General features: G+C 34.0%; 1 protein-coding gene across 2 annotated transcripts; it reads right to left on the reverse strand.

Annotated features, from left to right (window-relative positions):
• Positions 1-222: 222 nt before the first annotated feature.
• On the reverse strand, positions 223-8,285 carry LOC105033249 (probable prolyl 4-hydroxylase 9). 2 transcript variants are annotated; one of them, XM_073259779.1, is made up of 8 exons: positions 8,043-8,282; positions 7,817-7,939; positions 6,769-6,926; positions 5,977-6,079; positions 4,649-4,744; positions 2,093-2,158; positions 1,894-2,013; positions 223-503 (listed from the first exon to the last, which is right to left on the reverse strand). In XM_073259779.1, the coding sequence occupies exons 1-8, from the start codon at positions 8,169-8,171 to the stop codon at positions 414-416; spliced, it is 885 nt and encodes a 294-aa protein (XP_073115880.1). In that variant the 5' UTR covers positions 8,172-8,282; the 3' UTR covers positions 223-413. The 2 variants fall into 2 exon arrangements, with proteins under 2 accessions (XP_073115880.1, XP_073115881.1); XM_073259780.1 differs by lacking the exons at positions 223-503; positions 1,894-2,013; positions 2,093-2,158 and adding an exon at positions 3,165-3,484 and having other exon boundaries at positions 8,043-8,285.
• Positions 8,286-20,240: the final 11,955 nt, after the last annotated feature.

The raw sequence follows: 20,240 nt of genomic DNA on the forward strand, positions 1-20,240 counted from the left end.
ATCAGTAAAGCATTCCCCAAGTTACATCGAGCATTTTGTATCTAAATCTACTTTAAAATTATTTGTTTGAATTTTCTGTATCAAGTAAATTATAAGACCACGCCAGCAGTAGTCACCGAATAATGAGCATGTGACTCATGATTAATGGTTCTTTACATAACAACACAAAAAGCTTTTCTCCCCAGAAAGAACTTTTTTTAATCCATTTGGCAAACAAAGATATTTGATTCAGATGGCGAGATTTCATATTTGAATTGGATATTTACCAGATTTTACTCTTCCAATTCAGTTGCTTTTCTCTGAGTTACATTTAAAACAAAAAGATGCACATACATCGTGAAGATTTAAATTTAAACTGAAAACTAAGCAAAAAAGGGGGAGAAATTCCATAAAACTGAAGCATATGGTAAAAATTACATTAGTTCTTTATTCTGATTTCTGATCCACTTTGTCGCTACCCATTTCTCACCTTTAATCACCGGACAGCTACCATGAAGTGATGCCTGCATACACAACAAATCCCAATCAATCAAAATAACTCTGAAACCTGCATTGATTCTTCACCCTATATTTTGAGCTCACACCCTAACAAGAGGTGCGAATGGGAGCATTTATAGACATAATTTAAGCAGAATCCAGTTCCAGTGCCTACAAGTGAACTTTGTGCGTTGAAAATTATATGAACTAGCACACCACTATCAAGTTGGTCTCATAACATTCGATGTTGGTGGCAGAGCTCTGTAACTCTATCAGAATTTCTTAGATTTTTCTCAATCGGCACTATGTAAGGGAAAATTTATATTCATATAATAAAATATGTCTACGAACAAAATGAGTGCATAAAAATTAGAACTGACCCTTAATAAAGAATGTCATACAGTAAGCACATGTTATGATGCATAATCACCACTATTCCTAATGCCATAATCATCCTTGATCAAGTATACACTGTTCATAATAATGACCCTCTAACTATGTAGATCTTTTCTATCCTTCATGGACCATTAAAACCTGAAAGCTGTAAAAAAGGATGAAAATAATTCATATATTCAATACATGTTATGTTGCATATCATGCTATACACAGTTCTATTTTTCGATTGATGGTGAAAAAGAGAATTCTTTAATATTGAGCCATCCTTATCACAAATTTTCTTTGTTCAATGTCATACAGCTTCCCAGGAAACACTATGTGACTAAAATTTCGGGAGACACCACATTCCTCATCCTGCTTTGTAGAATAGAAGATGACACTTCATGATAACCCAACTAACTATGACAAAGCACTTCCTTCAAAAAGCTGAATAGTCATTGCTACGCTAGCTGCTTAGACAGATGAAATATGGGAAAATACAGTAAGTGGAAAAGCAGGAAACCCAACATAAAAGTTTCTTATCTTGTTCGTTCATTAATTTCCAAAGAACCTTCAGTTTATTACTTTCAATTTCTTAGTCCGTCTTCTAAACTTTTCATTCCCCTGCAATATATAACCATATAATTTGCTTATTGCTACTAGCCTTATAAATCTTAGTTGCTCCACTGGCAAAATCATGCCAAGCTTTTAGCCAGTATAGTTATCAATGCAAAGATATATGGCATATAATTACATGAATTATCAAACAAAACAACACACTGGGAACCGGTCACACCAGTAAGCACATTCTCTAGTTCGCCATAAATTTAAAGACCATCAATAGTTATCGAATAGCTCGTATTTAGTGTAGCAAAGTGACCATGATATCGATCAGCACGTGTAATCTGACTTACTAATCTAATTGAAAGGCTATCAATTTTGTCATCTAGCATCATCTGTCAGCAGAGAATTGTGCAAGTGCACAAAATTCTACAAAAGAATCATGTATTATTGCAAAAGAGCTAAAGATAGCGAACTTACTGGGTCGATTGTGCCATTTACAAACAGTGAATAAAATAAAAGACCATCCCCTTGGCGTGGTTTCACCTTCAAACCGATGCACTTTTCATAATCATAACCAATGTCCATATTTAATCCATTCTGCACAACAAAATGGAACCTTATATTGCAACTGCAGTAATTTTTAATTTCAAAAAGAGCAGCAATCAAACCTTCTTACCTCGAAAGGAAACATAGTTTCTCCCCCTTCCTCAACATCCGATAAATATAGTAAGAAAGAAGCTACCTGAGAGATTATATAAATATGTTTTAAAAAAAAAACCTTGTTTCTTCAAGTTATAAGCACCAAATGGCAATCAAGCAATTACAATATTAAGTGCAAAAAACTGAAAAGGAAGTTCGCCCATAGCAAGACAGGAAAAACAGAAGACCATTAACAGAAATACTGGAAAAGGGGCAAAAAAAAAAAAGAGTAAAGCAAGTCATCTTGGGGTAAGATTTCTGGGTTGCCAACATACGTGATGGAGCTATATAGATTCAGATATAAGAAAGAAAGAATGTTACTAATCATTTGGAAGGTGCCAATTGACATAACCCATCTAACAAGCCCAAAGAAAAATAATAATGTCCTTAAATATATAAATGTAATAAAGCAAACTTAATTATCAACTATATTCCTATTAAAATAATATTTTAATTGCATTAGATGGGAATCATGCCCTTGAACCATGATCACATAATAATTGGATTTCCAACTCGGTTAACTACATGAAGAAATCTTCAAGGACATCACTGAGATGACGCTACAAATCTACAATTAATGAACCTTACTGAAGAATATTTTGATGAGGTTTTGCATTTTTTTGAAAAAATCATGAGGGTTCGTATACAACAATGCTAGCACAAATGCATTCAAGAAGACACCAAACGAAGCTTTTAGCAACATTTCAAGCAAGTCGATAATGAGCATGCTTGTTACATTTGTAGTGGGGCCAACAAGGTGAATGGACATGCATCATGATAAATGACTTGAATCTTTCAATGCATCGAGGTAAGTTTCCTCAATAGCTAGCAGATATGTTGTATAGATGAATATCATGAGCAGCAAGCATTTTCTTCTTTTATCATATTGCTGATCATTCCAAGATTGAGGCTACAACATTATAAAACCTGACCACAATAATATTAGTCAGTAAACAAATGGTATGAATCTCAATAGTGTGTTGTGGGTGGAATTTGTTGCAGACCTAACAGTGTGAAGTTGTAGGCCAAAAACTAAAAAGAACTGCATATAAGGTACAAACAATTTCTAACAATAAATACACACCACAGTGGTTAAATATCATAGTCTCTTTAATCTAATTTCTAAATCAGACTTATGGTTTGACTAAATGACAACTATAGGGTATTATATGGGCTTCACGAAGCTGGGATATGTCACCCTTGCTCCATATCCTGAGTTGCCTGGCCAATGTGGGTTGGTATGCAGTCACTGGGCCCTTTCTCCACCAGCTTCCCAGTTCATTGAGGCGGCAGCAGTGAGTGGAGGCCCACTGCTGTATTTTGTTGCCCACTTTGGCCGTTCTTCATGTTTTCCACTGAGAAGCGAAAGCTGACACTAAAATCATGTTATTGCAGGAGAGGCCTATGGCAACAAACATAAGGTGAAAAGAATAAATAAAATATCCTAAACAAACCCAGATTTTATGCATGCCTATTTACATGCTGACATGGCAGCATTTTTGCTGCTACATAAAACGATGTGCCTAGATGCTGCATGTAGATGTAGCATAACATGAGCTTAAATTTCATATGAGACCAGCGAACAGCATCTCGCTAATAGAATCCAGGTATAAAGTCCTACAGGGTACCCAAAAACCATAAATAAGTGTCCTCTCACAAAAAGTATTTTCTACCTCACGTACTAAATGTTGCCTGCCAGAGGGCAGATCTAAACTGTAAAATCTTAACTCTCATAAAAAAAGTACTTATGTTTGAAGTCATACAACTTCAAAAATTCAGCGATAACAAGCACATATATAATCTGGAAGACCACAAAGTCATGCACTAATTCATAGAAAGAACGTTGAAGAATATAGTCTATACTTCTTGCTGATGCTTAACATCTAAGTCCAGGGCAATTTGTAAATCAACTGCAACAGATCAGGCAAAAATATCAAACTGCTGCAATTATTTTCATAATTTAACCCAGAAACCATATCTTGGGAATTTCTGAGTTAATAAATCAGCACATAATGCTCTGAAATTCTAATGTTGACAAAATTTTCAAATCAGAACCTTGGCTACCATGTCATTTTACTTACCTGAGATTTTTCCGACATGCATAACATTACATCACTTGGCGATGAACAGTTAATATTTTTACGGCGAAAGTAAGTTTCATTATAATAATTACGAATTTCTATTAAAGGGAATGGACATGGACATTAATGGACCTAAGCATGAATGAAGATTGGTGTTGTTTTCTGGCACTAATTTATAGTTCCTGTCCATGAGTAATATGAACTACCACTGCTAATACCAAGCTATTCATATTTAAAACACATGTACAAGCTTGCTTAAAAGAAAATGTGACTTGCCATGGAACTAATCTGTAAACAAGCTAAAAAAGCCTCAGTATGGACGTGAATGATCGCATATTGAAAGTTCCAATGCAAGTAATGGAAAGACATGCTACATCAGAAATCAAATACCTAGAAAAGTAAAAGAATATTAAGTATTAATCACACAAAAGTTTAGGCCATAAAATATGTACCCTCTGGCTCTTCTGCGGACCATATTCAGCTGGGTTGAATGCATCATAGTGTGCAGCATACCTCTGCCCAATCTCATAGCGCAGGACATTGAACGACTGCAGCATGGTGATAGCACCACATGTTACTTATAAAGCATTTTATAGTTATCCTAAATTGAAAAGCAACTAACGTAACAAAGCAAGAGACAGAGCAGGCGTATAAAGTGTAAATTCCATATGAACATCAGAGTACCAAGATGCACAGAGAGTATTTTAATCTATGGGTTGTCATTTACAGGATATTTTGTTCAAGTAGGAAAACTTCAAATATCATAACACCATGTCCTGTAATTTTTGAATTGCATCCAGAACATTGAATGGTCAAGCTTCCAGCATAATTAGATGTTCTTTGACATTTAACTGCATATATTTTAAAATGGATGTTATTACTTCAATTTTACCAGATCATTAAATTCTCTTTCAGAAGATCTAGGACTTCATGGTGAAGACACAGAAACAATTCTTACTGCACTCTTCTGGCACTAGACTTTCATATATTAAATGTAGGCTTTGTGTGCAATATTAGGTATCTTTCCACTTTGGCCTATACAACATATGCCATCTCAATGTTATAATTCATTCTATAGAGAGCTCAATAAAAATCAAATAGCTGTGTTGGATTTTTTTTCTATAGCAAGGAACTTTGAAATCTTGGATCAAGAAAGTTGTCTTCAAAGATAAGCAATAATTGCTGATCTCAGGCTGCTGCTCGATAAAAAAATAATGTCGGTCATTTTTCCCTTGAAGCCTTTATACTATATGCGATGTCTTCTTCATCACAATATTCTAAGACCACCTCCACTTCAATGTCTTCCTTTACTTAGTCAACATTGACAAGTTTTTTCTATAATCATTTGGAAGAATAATATTCTCCTCTTCTTGCTCTAGAAATTTCAAGTTGCTTGGAAACAATCCCGAATCTCAATCATGTCAATCATGGAATACACCATATATGAAAGCAAGTTGCTATGAGCTTTCAGGCTAGTTCTAGTTAGGAATTTGTAAAAATGAATGGCTGAAACTGGTCAAAACAGTTGATATCAACTGGACTCGAAACATAGGTACCCAGTTAGACATCATACCAAATGGAAGTAGTCTTGGTCGACACAAAAGAATTTCATTTAAGATCACATGGTCAGATGCCCACATATGGAATCACAGGGCAATTTTCCAGAGATGTTTCATCCAAAACAAAGCAATTAAAAGAAAAAGTCAATCCATGAATAAAAGGAAATTGTGTAGAGCAATTGCATAGAGTATGTTATTCATGAACATGTGCAAAGCAATACCTCTCCATGGTCTCTTGGGATCATTGTAGCCCTAGCAATTTTTTGTTCGATATGCGCCAATACTCCAGTTGGATCTTCCAATGCACTGATGAAAGTGCCAGAACTGTTGCCAATTGCTAAGAGTAATCAATTTACTACAGGACATAGCAAATCATAATAGAATTTCAAGACATATGGCATTATTTGTCTGTATGGCTGGAAAAGCAAGAATGCATGTTGTTGTTCACCAAAAGGAATTAAAGAAATACAGAAACCAGGCATATATAAAAGAGAAAAATGCATTACTTTTGGTTAGATGCTGCATCACTAACAAGGACATAAAACTCCCATAATTTATCCGAATAAATTCAGATCACTGAGAAGGTCCAAGTAAAAAGAAAAAAAACAGACAATTTTGATCACAATCTGCTTATTTGTTTTGCATGTTAATGCATCCATTGTCAACTAACATACTATCTAAAACTACACCAAAGAAAGATAAGATGACTTTACCAAACCATCACCATGAAATTTATTATATTGAAATCAATATCACAAAGGAGCACTGTTAACTGTTGAGAAGCTAGAAGCCAACAACTCATCACATCTCTACTATATTAAAACCACTGTCAACTTAACAGATATATGAACACAAGGAGAAGAGGCTCACTTATCAAAAGTGTACATAACACAACTACAGCAAATTTTCAGCAAAAATGATTGCCAGTAAAGATGCAGCCTTAGCACCATCCCTCATCATAAAATATATTTTGTTATTTTTTCTTCGCAGTTATATACAGTAAAAATAGTTACCTTGTCCTTATTCCTTTAGTGCTCTCTGCAGTTTCTCCTTTCCGTAGAGCCAATGTTGATGGCCTAAGCTTTGACTTTGTAATCCGTATTATAGCCTGACACTGTTCTGCTGTCGCAAATTCTGGAAAATATAATGCACGAGGTTTCAAGCTCAAAACCTGCACTCCAGCACCAACATTTTTACATAATTAGTTATTCCAAATCTGAAAGTAATAGAGTTCACATGACTTGGAGAATTTTGGAGAAGCAACACAACAATTGGATGCCGTCATGTAAATAAACTCTTGTCCGCAATAAGTTGGATATCTTAAATATCATCTGAGGACTAACTAGTTAATAGTTGCCCATAACACAATAAGAAAAAGGTTGCTTCATGGAAGGTGGTGTCCACATTTCATAGTTGCAAGTTTTGGAGGATCACAAGTAAGAAATAAACTACAGTCAGGTCACTCATGCAAATCTCTATACAACTTTTCGTGAACCAATATTTCTCATGGTTTTTACTCACTTAAAGCAGTCCTAGTAGAGAGTGTGCACCGATAGTTTTGTGATCCCGTTATTACTGCAGCCACTGACAGACATAACTGCCTTATACAGCCATATGTCAGGATTTTAGATAACCAAACCTTTACAAAGTCAAACTTAGTCCAGATAAGTCATTCAATAATCAAAATAACAATTTTTCTGCTAATACTAAAAGAAACGTATTTATTATCCTTCAACATATAATTGCGCGTTAGCTCCATGTAAGTTCTATGAGTTCTTATAGATCAAGACAATCAAATTCTATTTCTAATTTAGAGAACAATTTTCTGTCTGTGCCTCGCATGAATCGACATAAATTCATTCTTTTTCAGTGATAATTATAACAATTTCACATAACGATCCAATTCCTAACATGCAGGTATGGAGCGATCTGCACGACATACGTATCAAATCAACTCGTCCTTGCAATAACTATAAGATACTCTTAATCTAAATGACTGGAACAAAACCCAACGAGATATCAAACAAACCAAATTGGGAAGATAAAGCGGGAGCGGAGAACCTGAAATGGGATTGAAGAGATCGTAGATTCACCAGTCTCCCCATAGGCCATGGCCCCCCACTCCCCCTCTTCCTTGAGCTCCTCCAGCAGCCTCTCCCGTGGCACTCCACCAACCGGAAGATCCTGCAATAAGGGCAAAAAACAACGATCGAAACAAGCACCACGGACGGGAGAGAGAGAGAGAGAGGGAGAGAGGGAGGGAAGGGATTCTAGGGCTAGGTCTCACCTGGGAGAAGAGCATGGATCCGAAGAAGCCGGCGAGGAAAAAGAGGGAGCAGGAGAGGAGCACGGTGGGGAGGCCAAGCTTGGTCCTCCCCAGTGCCACCAAGGTCGACCTCCCTTTGTTTCCTTTCATGGGAGCGGATGCTTGGAAGCGGGAAGAGGGGAAAGAAAGAAATGAGACGAGAGGAAATTGGAGGACAGTAAACCGGGATCTCCCGTGTGTCCGAGGAGAATCCTCTTCTGTTTTAGTCTTTTAGACCTCCCACCGGCCACCTCCGTTGTTGGGAACTTTTTAATTAATTGGTTTTTTTTTTTTTTTTTTTTTTTTTGCATGCGTACTCTTTTAAATATCTAAAATTATGTGAATATTTTTTTTAAATTAATATATATATATATATTTTTATAAAATGTTTAATATATATATATATATATATATATATATATATTATTTTTTATATATATATTCACATCATCTAACACCGTTAAAAAATTAATGATTTAAAATTTAAATAACTAAAATATCTTTATAGATATATATGAAAAAAATTAGAAGGATATATATGTAATTAATAATTTATGAAGGTATACAAATAAATATTAATTTTGAAAGGATATTCATATAAATTTTGACGTTTAGGAGAGTATACAGGTAAAAATTTTTAATTTAATTTTTTTTCTATTGTATGTTATTTTAACGAGATGGAAAGAATTTAAACATATTAATTAATATCATAGTAAAGATGATTCAAATACATTAATTTTTATCTATTATTTTTTTATTGGATATAATTTTTTTATTTTTATATCATATTAATTTTTATTTCATATATGATTTATCATGAATAGTTGCTTATTCCATATCCAGACTTATTAAAATGGAGTAATCGCTTTTCAAGTTCAAGAGAAAATTTGATGGTTATTTTAAGAAGATTAAGAATTCTATAAGAATAAAATATTATTTTGAGAGATAAAAAAGCTGGTTAGTTAATGTTGACCGCTATTGTTACATAGATCTATATGATGATATAGTGCATATATTCAATTTGAAATTTGAAGAGACCATAAAGATTTGATCTGTGGTTAAATATTTATCACCTAAGTCTTATATGATTCTAGATACAGATCATAAACTAATGAGTTTGTTTGAAGAATATAAAGAGTTGATGGAGTGCTTCTTATTTGTTACAAAAGAAGTTAATGATATACAGTTTTCTCAATCAACACTAGGTAGTCAAGACCAAAATAGAAGTGAAGTACCTGCAATAGGGGAGGTTCGAGTGGATGACCAAAGGGAGAATCAAAGACAGAATGAAATTGAGCATCTAGCTGCATTAGAGACTGATATCTCAGCTATTGCTATTGAGAACAATGACAATAGATGAACAAAATCTTTAAACAAGGAACCGTCTCTACTATAAATACCAACAAAAAAGCAATAGATAAAAGTTAATGTACTTGAATCATCCTTACTATGACATTAATTAATATGTTTAAATTCTTTCCATCTCGTTAAAATAACATACAATAAAAAAAAATTAAATTAAAAATTTTTGCTTGTATATCTTCCTAAACATCAAAATTTACATGAATATCCTTTCAAAATTAATATTTATTTATATATCTTCGTAAATTACTAATTACATATATATCCTTATAAATTTTTTTTTGCATATATATCCATAAGGGTATTTCAATCATTTAAATTTTAAACTGTTAATTTTTTAACAGCGTTAGATGATGTGGGTATATATATAAAAAATAAAGAAAAAGAAGGGTATACATACAAATTAAATATTTTATAAGGATATACATGTAAATATCAATTTTGAAAGGATATCCACGTAAATTTGAATGTTTAGAAAGATATACATGCAAAAATTCTTAATTAATTTGATGAGCAAAAGTATAGCACCGGAAAGGTCGATAGATACCTACTCTACTTATAACCCTCATTGATAATTAAAAATTTCTATACTATTAATATTTGATAGACATATAATAAAATATTTAATATATAATCTATAATATTTGACCATCATTAAAATTTATTATTAACGATAATAAATATGCAGCTACCCTAAAATCATTGCTTTTGAAACCAACTATTTATTATATTATCATAATATATCTTAAGAATAATTTAAAGAATCATATCTTTTATATTGCATAGGTTAATATTAATGATGTTGGTACCGATGGTAGGACCTTGGGGACAGAGGCTCAATGGGTAGCTTTCCATTTAGTATATAGATGTTGGCATTAATGACATCAATGTTAATATAAATGTTTTCATCCAACAATCGTTAAAATTCCTTGCTTATATATAATAAATATTTAGTTATTAAAACTTTCTATTTAACATAATTTGTTACATTACCATTTTACATTGCAAAAATAGATAAAAAAAGATAAAAAATTATGCTCCATGCACCGCATGAATGATATGACATTTCTATTTATGCTCCTTCCTTGCTCCCATCTATAATCTCTAATTTGATTCTTGCATTACCTAGAAAATAGATGTGATTGGTTTTATACCTCTTTCACTATTCTCACCTTCTCAATCTAGTTCGAATCATTATCATTACCAATGATTACAAATGAAGTGCCCAATCTTTTTTTTCTAAGGTTAGGGGAGCCTAGTTTCATCTGTTTTCTGTTATCAAAACCTTTACTAGCTTATAAGTTGGTATTTTATATTTGACATATTTGATAAATATGATTTAACTCCCTTCATAAAATTAAAAGATCAAAGCAGGGATAGAAGATTAGGAGATGAAAATGCATGGGCTCCACTTTGATATAAAAAAGAGAATAATTCTTATTTCTATAAAAACATTGTTGGGCTTTTTTTTTTTTTTTTTTTTGTTGATTCCGCAACGAGCAACCTATGTTAACTTTAAAAAAAAAAAAAAAAAAAAAAAAAAAAAAAGGACAGTAGCAATAAAGCATACCGTACATCATTTTAGAACCACAGCATGTCCGTACAATATATATATATTTTTTAAAAAAATGAAATTTAAGGAGCGAAGCCAAACACCTTCCTTGTAGCACTCACTCGGCCCGACCATCATTTCTATATGACGCATGCTCTATTTATTTTAATATAAATTTAGAAACTATAATGCTCATCAATATGATATCAAATATGCATGGTAATTAATGTTGCATGATGAGATTGAATAGATTCACAATCAACATGACAGTCCCAACACTTTCTCGATGTGATCAAACTGAGTTAACTTCTGCTAACCAAACAGTGAAATCAAGTAGATCAGAAGCAACTAAACTCTAAGCTCAGATTTTTCCACTTAATTATGCAACTACTCAACCCTCTCACCTCAAATAATAGTTAGAAACATACGTCTCTCACTACTAGATTTTTTGATAATTACACCATGACTCCAGGCTGTTAGAACATAATCTCCTGGAATTTCGTCCCCGCATCTATAAATATACTCAAAGACCTTACAAATGCTAAATCTTAATTAAAACAAAACTTTGTCTTCATAATTTCTCCTTCGTTCTTATACAACCACTCTTCCTGACTTCAGTATTAGAGTACCCAGTCCGAGCAAAGCTCGGATGACTTTGCTAACCCTTTTCTAATGTTGTTGTCTTGCAAATTGATTAAGTAATCTACATCAATGATCCAATGTTCTGTAGCAACAATAATCATTCTTTAACCTACCTATGAATATTTTTCTTCAAATGCTCATTAGCTATTACATCCATTTTCATTCCTACTCTTCTTGTGAAGACTAGAACCAGCCATCCTTCATTTACTCTAAAAAGTTGTGTATAGCAGGGAAATTAAATTCTTCAAGTCCAACTATAAAAGGATGCTTTGTCATAAATCAAAAAAAAAAAAAAACAGTCATGGACTTCTGTAGAACGATAGAAATATGAGAGGTAGATAAAAATTAATGAAAAATTTCTAGTTTTAGTTTCAAATTAAAAACAGCTTTGAGTTTTATGTAAAAATAGCTTCTCATTCCAAATATAAATTAAAAGCAACTCTCCATTTTAATATGAAATGACCGAATTGCCTCTACAGTTATAAAGCAACACTAAAACAATATTGTGATGTTATAAAATAGTACTGTCTTATTTTAATATAATACTGTCTTATTGTAAAGGAATACTATCTTATTGTAATACTGTACTAATATAATAAGGTAGTATTACATTATATTATTGTAGTATTACAATAAGGCAGTATTATATTACAATAAGATAGTATTGTTTTATAATAATACAGTATTATTTTCTAATAGAGTAGTATTACATTATATTAGTGCAATATTATAATAACGCAGTATTTCTTTACAATAAGACAGTATTACATTACAATAAGATAGTACTGTTTTATAATATTGTAGTATTATTTTTGTGTTGTTTTATAACTGCAGGGGCAATTCAATCATTTTATACCATTTAGGGAGCTGTTTTTAATTTATGTTTGGAATGGAGAGCTAATTTTACTTGAAACTTAAATGGGAAGCTGCTTTTAAGTTAAAATTCAATTAGAAAGTTTTCATTAGTTCACTCATAAAATTGTCACTTCCCTCCTTGGTATACATAGGATGTGCCCGTGCCTAACACTAACGTCAGCAATTTCATCTTTGGTGCACTCGTCAACAAATTCTAATTATATCTTTTGCACTAAAGAATGATCTGATATGATCTTCTCTCACAAACTCAACCATTACATCGAGCTTTGAATGACTTTCAAAGCGCGATGACCTACTTCCTTCTAACATAGATCATGACATCTTATCTTGAAAGAAAGTAGATCATCATGCTTTAATAGCCATATATACAGCACGATCCAATGATCGAAGCCACGAAAGAAGATCAATCGTTCCTTTGTGCAAAAGACACAATCCGAACCCCTTGTCAACTGTCCTGATATAGTGGGCATCCAACATGAGGAGAAATTTTTGGATAAATTTAGTCTACCGCATGTACTTAGAGGTGGCAATCGGATTAGATCGGATATAAATGGATTGGGTCATATATGGATTGAGCTAAAAAAATCTTCAATCTGAATCTAATCTATTTATTAAACGGATCAAATTTTAAAATCCGAACATATCCCGTTTAATAAATAGGTTAGCTGATTCGATCCGTGTAACCTGTTTATACAGTAACTCACATATAAAAAAAATAAAAGGAAAAAGAAACGAAGTGAGATCGGAGACGGCGGAGAGGGATTATGCCACGAAGCCACTGACCGCCTCCACCCAGGGCTCCACCATCGAGTACTCAGAGGTGATCGCCACGAAGACACCGATGAGGCCATTGCAGATCGATCACGATTGTGCATGGAGCCCATCGAACCAAGTGATGATGGCAGTGCGGCCGACGGCAGGATCTTCTGGTAGTGGACAGCTATGCGAAGATGTCGAGGAAGCTGTCGCAGACTGATCACGACCGTGGATGAAGCCAATGGGGCTGAGGGATGATGGTGGTGCGGCCGACGGCAGACCACTAGCAGTCTAGCCATGGTGGAGTCGATCGGGCTAAGGGATGACAGTAGTGCAGCCGATGATGGACCACTGGATATGGATGGAGCCGATCGAGCTCTTTCTTACGGTCAACGATGGCGAAAACTGGTGCGAGTGGCCGATGGGAGCGAGTGGCGGAGCGAGCAGCTGCGGGGGTAGTACAGGCATTGTGGGGGTGACGGTATGGAGGAACTCGCAAACCTTGGCCCACCGGCATGGAAGAGGGAGGCGACGGAGGGTGAAGCGGTGATAAATATTTAGGGCCTTCTGGGGAAGAAGAAGAGGAAATAGGGAAAGCGGATGAGTTCCGTGACTTTCATTGCTCGGTGGTGGGTCGCTCAAATTTTATTGATCACAGCCACAGAAACGGATCAAAATTGAAACGGACGATCCAAATTTTATCAAAATTTAAATATTTTAAATAAAAAATATAAACAGATTAAATAGATTAGGTAGGTTGAGAAATTTAAATTCAAATTCGATCTATTTAATAAATAGATTAAACAGGTAAATCCATTTACAATATGAACTTATTTAACTCAAATCCAAATCTGTTTAAGCTGGATTGAACGTGGATTAGGTTGACAGATTGAATCATATTTTACCATCTCTACATGTAGTATAGGCAAAATCAATAAAAAAATATTATATTAATATTTTAAATTTAAAAATTTTATAATCACCTCAATACACTACTGTTTAATTTTGTAACTATCCCAATATGTCAAAAAAATTATTAGTTAAAATAATCTACCATATGTACCTTCCATCATCTCAACAACAAACCAGTATACCATAAAAGAAAAAAAGTGATCTTTTTCATTTAAAGTAATAAAAATTGTCAGCTGACCGATCATAACTAGTCAACTGTTAATTTTTTTTTATTTAAAACTTTTAACCAAATTTGGATACCGATATATTTTTTTTTAATAATAGATGGTGTACTAATTTATTATTAGATGATGTAAAATCTATATGATAAAATTATTTTAATTAATAATTTTTTAAATAGACTGTTATTTAACCACTCAATACATTGCTATATGCTACTGTGATATTTTTTTATTGACTTTATCTGCAGCATATGTGGTAGACAGTCTATCCAAAAATTTTCTCAACATGAGATAGCCGAGCCAGATGTAGGGATTTGCATGGGACGGCAGATACGAACCGAGGAAAATTGTTGCACCATATGGGACAACATATGTCATACTCTGCGGTATTCAAAAAATATCGTATGATATTGTACATATGTTGGGATGTTCATAAAAAAAAAAAAATGGATATGTAATGTTTATTTAAATTATTCAAATATTTTTAAAATTTATTTTTTTATATATTTTAATATATAATTATTTATTTTTTGATGGTTGCTTCGAAATATGTAACCCTACGATATTTTTAAGTACAGTGGAGGATCCGTTCTCTATCCAACTCAACTCAAAGCCTACGCATCCACTCGCGCTCCATTCCACTCCCTTCACTCGCTCGCGTTCGCGTCATCCGGCGACGGTGAGTTGTCGGGGTGCATCTCCTTGGGGAGCCTCCAGAATGACGCCTTTGATCTCGACGAAGGAGCACCTCATAAGCGCTCCCGCCAGCGATGTTCCTGGATCTCAGTAGTCTCCTCCTGCCATTGGCCTTCGCGTGGCTGCAGCCCTTGGAGAGATTGATCCAAACACCTCGGAGAGGAGGAATTGGAAGCGACGGAGTTCTATCGCTCGGCATGGCATCAAGGCCAAAAACCGGCGCCGGAGAGAGAGTGTGCCATGGCGACCGAGTGCGGCGGAGCTGGGAATTAGACTGAAGAGAATTGCTACAGGGCTTCCGAGTAAACCTGTGTGTGTGCAGTTCCCGTCTTCTGGGGCCGGTGGGAAACAATGGACTCCAGTTATTTTTTGGGCCCGTAAGTGTTAGGTTGGGCTTTCCATGTTTGACGGCATTGTCCAACCTTCTAGGCCCATCTACAGTGATTTCCTTTCTTACCTACAAAAATTCTTTGTCCACTATTTTCAATGGAGAAAAAGTATACCGCTTCATCTAATTGGGCCACACAACACAGTTAATAATGGAACATATATTTAATGCAGCTCAGTTTTTTATCTCAAAATTTTTTTTGATCATAATGCGCTTTCTCTCCTTTTACCTATTTTAATGATCAAGATGTCATAAATAATAATAAAACATCATTACAATCAATAGCTTGCTATAGAAAATAACATGACATCATAATAATGATATGATAATACTATATGATATTTTATTGCTGATACAGAATATCATATCAAGCATAGAATATTATAACATTATCCGAGATATCATAGGATTTATAAGAAGTTATATAAGACATCCAAAAGCAATAATAATCTTCTCCCTTTGTTATATGATATCTTGAATAATATATATGACTTCTTGTGTTTTTATATGACTTCTCGATAATTATTCAGAATATCATAACCATCAATAGGAGATCATAGAAAATAATAGAATGTTATAATAATGATATAATATCATATGACATTCCGTTATATCTTATGAACAATTATTGAGAAGTAATATTACTGAGATAGAATATCATATAAAGATATAAAAAATTATATATATTATTCAAAATATCATAGAACAAAGAAAGAAGACTGTTGTTACTTTCTCATGCATTAAATGTCTAGTCAAGCACGAGCAAAATAAAGTAAAAGAAAAAAAAAGATATTTTGATAAGAATTTTTTTTAAAAAAAGGTTAAGCTGCATTAAATGCCAACCTCATTATTAGTCATGCTACATGGCCCAATCTGATAAAGCAGTGTATTTTTCTCTACCAAGGGCGGTGGATAAAGATTTTCTCTTGTTACCTAATTCACGGATTCATACCGTTTGGGATTGAATTTGCAATTGATTTTTTTTTCTAATGTTTTTAGACTCTATTTGATTGAGGAGAAAATAGAAAAGAAAGATAAATTGAAAAAGAAAAAAAAAATTGAACATTTTTCTAGTAGTGTTGTTGAAATAAGAAAATATGAGAGGAAATTATTGAAAAAGTGATCAAGAATGATCAAGTTATTTTTAATCATTTGACTACTAGTTATTGTCTCTCATGGTTACTCCTCAAAAAAAAAGAAAAAGACTTGGTAAAGAAAATTTTGATTCTATATTTTCTCTTTGATTTTTTTAGCCCTAGAAATATAAAAGAAGGAGATTTTTGTCCTAACAATTTTTTCTTTTTTCTTTTTAACTTTCTCATCATTAACTCAAACAAAGTCTTAATGAATTAGTTTTGCAAGGAATTAGCTAAGAAAATCCCTACTTTGTTTCTTTATGTTTTTACATTTCATTTTTCTTGCAAGACCATATGAGATAAATGGTGTAAAAATAATAAAGGGGTTATAAGGAATTACATAAGCAATTTGTAAGGATAAGAACTTAATTGGATAAACTATTTATAAGGAGTTTCTAATTAGTAACTCACATTTTTTTATTTCACCAAAACATATCATGAATAAGTTTAAAATATATAAAGTATTAGCTCAGTTCAAATTTAGCAAATTAGGTAATTGTGCCCATAGGATAAATAATGGCCATTAGTCGTTATATCCTATAGGGAAATCTACTATACAATGGGATCAATGACGTTATTTTGAGAATTTTAATGTCCATGTGATTTGCATGCTTTTTTAAGATTCAAATCACCGCATGAGTCTCAAATATAACATTTTATTGAACGGTGGCATTATTGAGTAACACTTTTTTTCACCATTCTCATCCTTTGTTTGGCACTAGCCATTATTTTGTTGCAATGGTAAAATAGAGATTTTTTTAGGGAGTCCATTATTTTACAAATATCTATATCAAAATCCCAATCATATCTCACATGTCACGGTTTTTAAATAACAAATTTGATTAAATGCAGAGAAGAAAACCTCATGATTATTTTGGACCGCAAATGGCTCAATCGTGTTGGCAATAATTGTGTTGCATATTTTAGCATTATAAAATAGAAATAACCCACTTTCGTCGTCTGCTCTTACATGCAAACACTCTCTCTCTCTTTGGCCTTTTTGCATGGAAGGAGATAACTATGATTCCGATCTAGCTACCTTCCAATTGTTAGAGGTCATGGCTAGGGAATGCTACTATGGATGAGAACTAGCATGCAGAGTAGAGAAAGGCGGGTAATCTTTCCTACAAATCAAGGTTAGATGTTGATGTGCCCAGGCTTAAATAAATATCTTGTGTAGGTAAGAATAAAGGTTGGAGCACAAGAAAAAAAGAAAAAAAAAATCTTTGAAATCTGATTGATAAGAAATCGCCACAATCAGATCACAAAGGGATAGAACGCCACATTCAAGAAAAGAAGAATGTGAGTGATAAGTTCTAGGGTTTATAACTCGTCACTAATACATAGGGGTTAGATAAGAGAAATCAGCAACACACATTTTCATTCATTGAAATCTGAATTGAATACATAGGTCGCCTTCCTTTATATAGATAAGAGAGAGAACATAAGACAAATTCAGTAAATGGAAGAAAATAATAGAATTTGACTATCATAGAAATGATGGTGGCTATATCTTGCTACAAAAGAAATGATAGTGGCCGTATCTTGCTACTATGAAAATGATGGTGGGTGGAGATCATGGTGAATTAGGAAGAACAAAATAACTTTGGCTGCATCTTGCTACTATGGAAATGATAGTGGCCGGAGATCATGATAAATTAGGAAGAACAAAACAACCTTGATTGTGTCTTGCTACTATGAAAATGATGATGGCTGGAGATCATGGTGAATTAGGAAGAACAAAACAAGCTTCTAAACTCGGTCCTTTTTTCAAGCAATAATTTTTTTCAAATTCCTGCCAAATCTGATTCGCACCACATCATGCTTCTATGCACGTGAGCAAAATCATCAATTTGACTTTTGGATCCATATATGGCATGTGATCATCTCTTTCTTCATGATGGTGTACATCATTTCCCCCTAGTTGAGTAAGATTTGCCCTCAAATCTAAGTCTTCCCCATCATCCAAACTATCCTCCAAGTAAGGAGAAAGATCTCAAACATTGAATGTAGTGGATACATTGTAGTCACCAGGCAATTCAATCTTGTAAGCATTGTCATTCACTTTCTCAACAACTCAGAATGGACCATCAGCACGTGGCATGAGCTTAGATTTTCTCTGGTTTGAAAATTATTCTTTGCGAAGATGTATCCAAACAAGATCACCTGGAGCAAAGCGAACTTGTTTTCTTCCTCTGTTGGCTGCCTTCTCATAAGCCGCATTCTTCCTCTCAATCTGCTCCTTGATGCTCTTATGCATGGACTTAACCAACTCAGCTTTCTTCTTCCCATCCATACAAACTCTTTCGCTGATTGAAAGTGGTGCCAAATCAAGTGGGGTGATAGGATTAAACCCATAAACCACTTCAAAAGGAGAATGCTTAGTAGTGCTATGAATACTACGATTGTAAGCAAACTCAACATAAGCTAAACACTCATCCCAATTCTTCATATTCTTGTTAACAACAGTGCGAAGCAAAGAAGAGAGGGTACAATTTACCACTTTGGTCTAACCATCGATTTGCGGGTGGCAAGTCGTGTTGAAGAGCAATTTAGTACCAAGCTTCTTCCACAAGATCTTTCAAAAGTAACTCAAGAACTTGACATCTCGATCAGACACAATGCTCTTTGATACACCATGCAGACATACTATCTCTTTAAAAAATAATTCTGTAACATATGAAGCATTATCGATTCTGTGGCATGGCACGAAATGAGATATTTTTGAGAATCGATCCATAACCACCAGAATCGAATCCTTTTCTCTTTGTGTTCTTGGCAATCCAAGCACAAAATCCATACTCAAATCTACCCATGGTTGATCTGGTACAGGTAGCGACATATACAACCCTTGTGAAGTCTCTTTGCTCTTCGCCTTCTTACAGGTAACGCATCTCTCAATGACGTGATGCACATCACGAATCATAGCTGGCCAATAAAAGTGCTCTTTCACCATCTTCAATATTTTCTTCTCTCCAAAATGACCCGTCAATCCGCCACCATGAGCTTCTCTCACAAAAGCTCTTGAATAGTACTGTTAGGAATGCACAGCCAACCTGACTTAAACAAATATCCGTCACGTCTGTAATAGCCATTTACAGCTCCTTTCTCGTACTCTTCATAAATATTTGTAAATTTTGGATCGCCCTTGTATCGATCTATAATCAACTCAAATCCCATTAGTTTAGCATTAAGCAATGAAATCAAAGCATACCTCCTGGAAAGTGCATCAGCCATGATATTGACATTTCTTTTTTTGTATTTGATCACATAAAGAAAGGTTTCCAAGAATTCCATCCACTTGGCATGTCTACGATTCAGCTTGCTTTGTCCTTTCAAGTGCTTCAAAGACTCATGATCAGTATGGATGACGAACTCCTTTGGCAATAAATAATGTTGCCAAGTCTCCAAAGCCCGAATCAGAGCGTAGAACTCCTTGTCATAGACAGAGTAGCTCAAGCTTGCACCATTCAACTTCTCATTGAAATATGTTATGGGATGCCCTTCTTGCATCAGAACAGCTCTAATGCCTACACCAGAGGTATCACATTCTATCTCAAAAGTCTTGAAAAAATCGGATAGAGCTAAAATAGGTGCTGAACTCAACTTCTCCTTGATCAACTCGAAGTTCCTTTGGAC

This window comes from Elaeis guineensis, chromosome 6, assembly GCF_000442705.2.
Source record: "Elaeis guineensis isolate ETL-2024a chromosome 6, EG11, whole genome shotgun sequence".
In the NCBI taxonomy this organism is placed as follows: Eukaryota; Viridiplantae; Streptophyta; class Magnoliopsida; order Arecales; family Arecaceae; genus Elaeis; species Elaeis guineensis.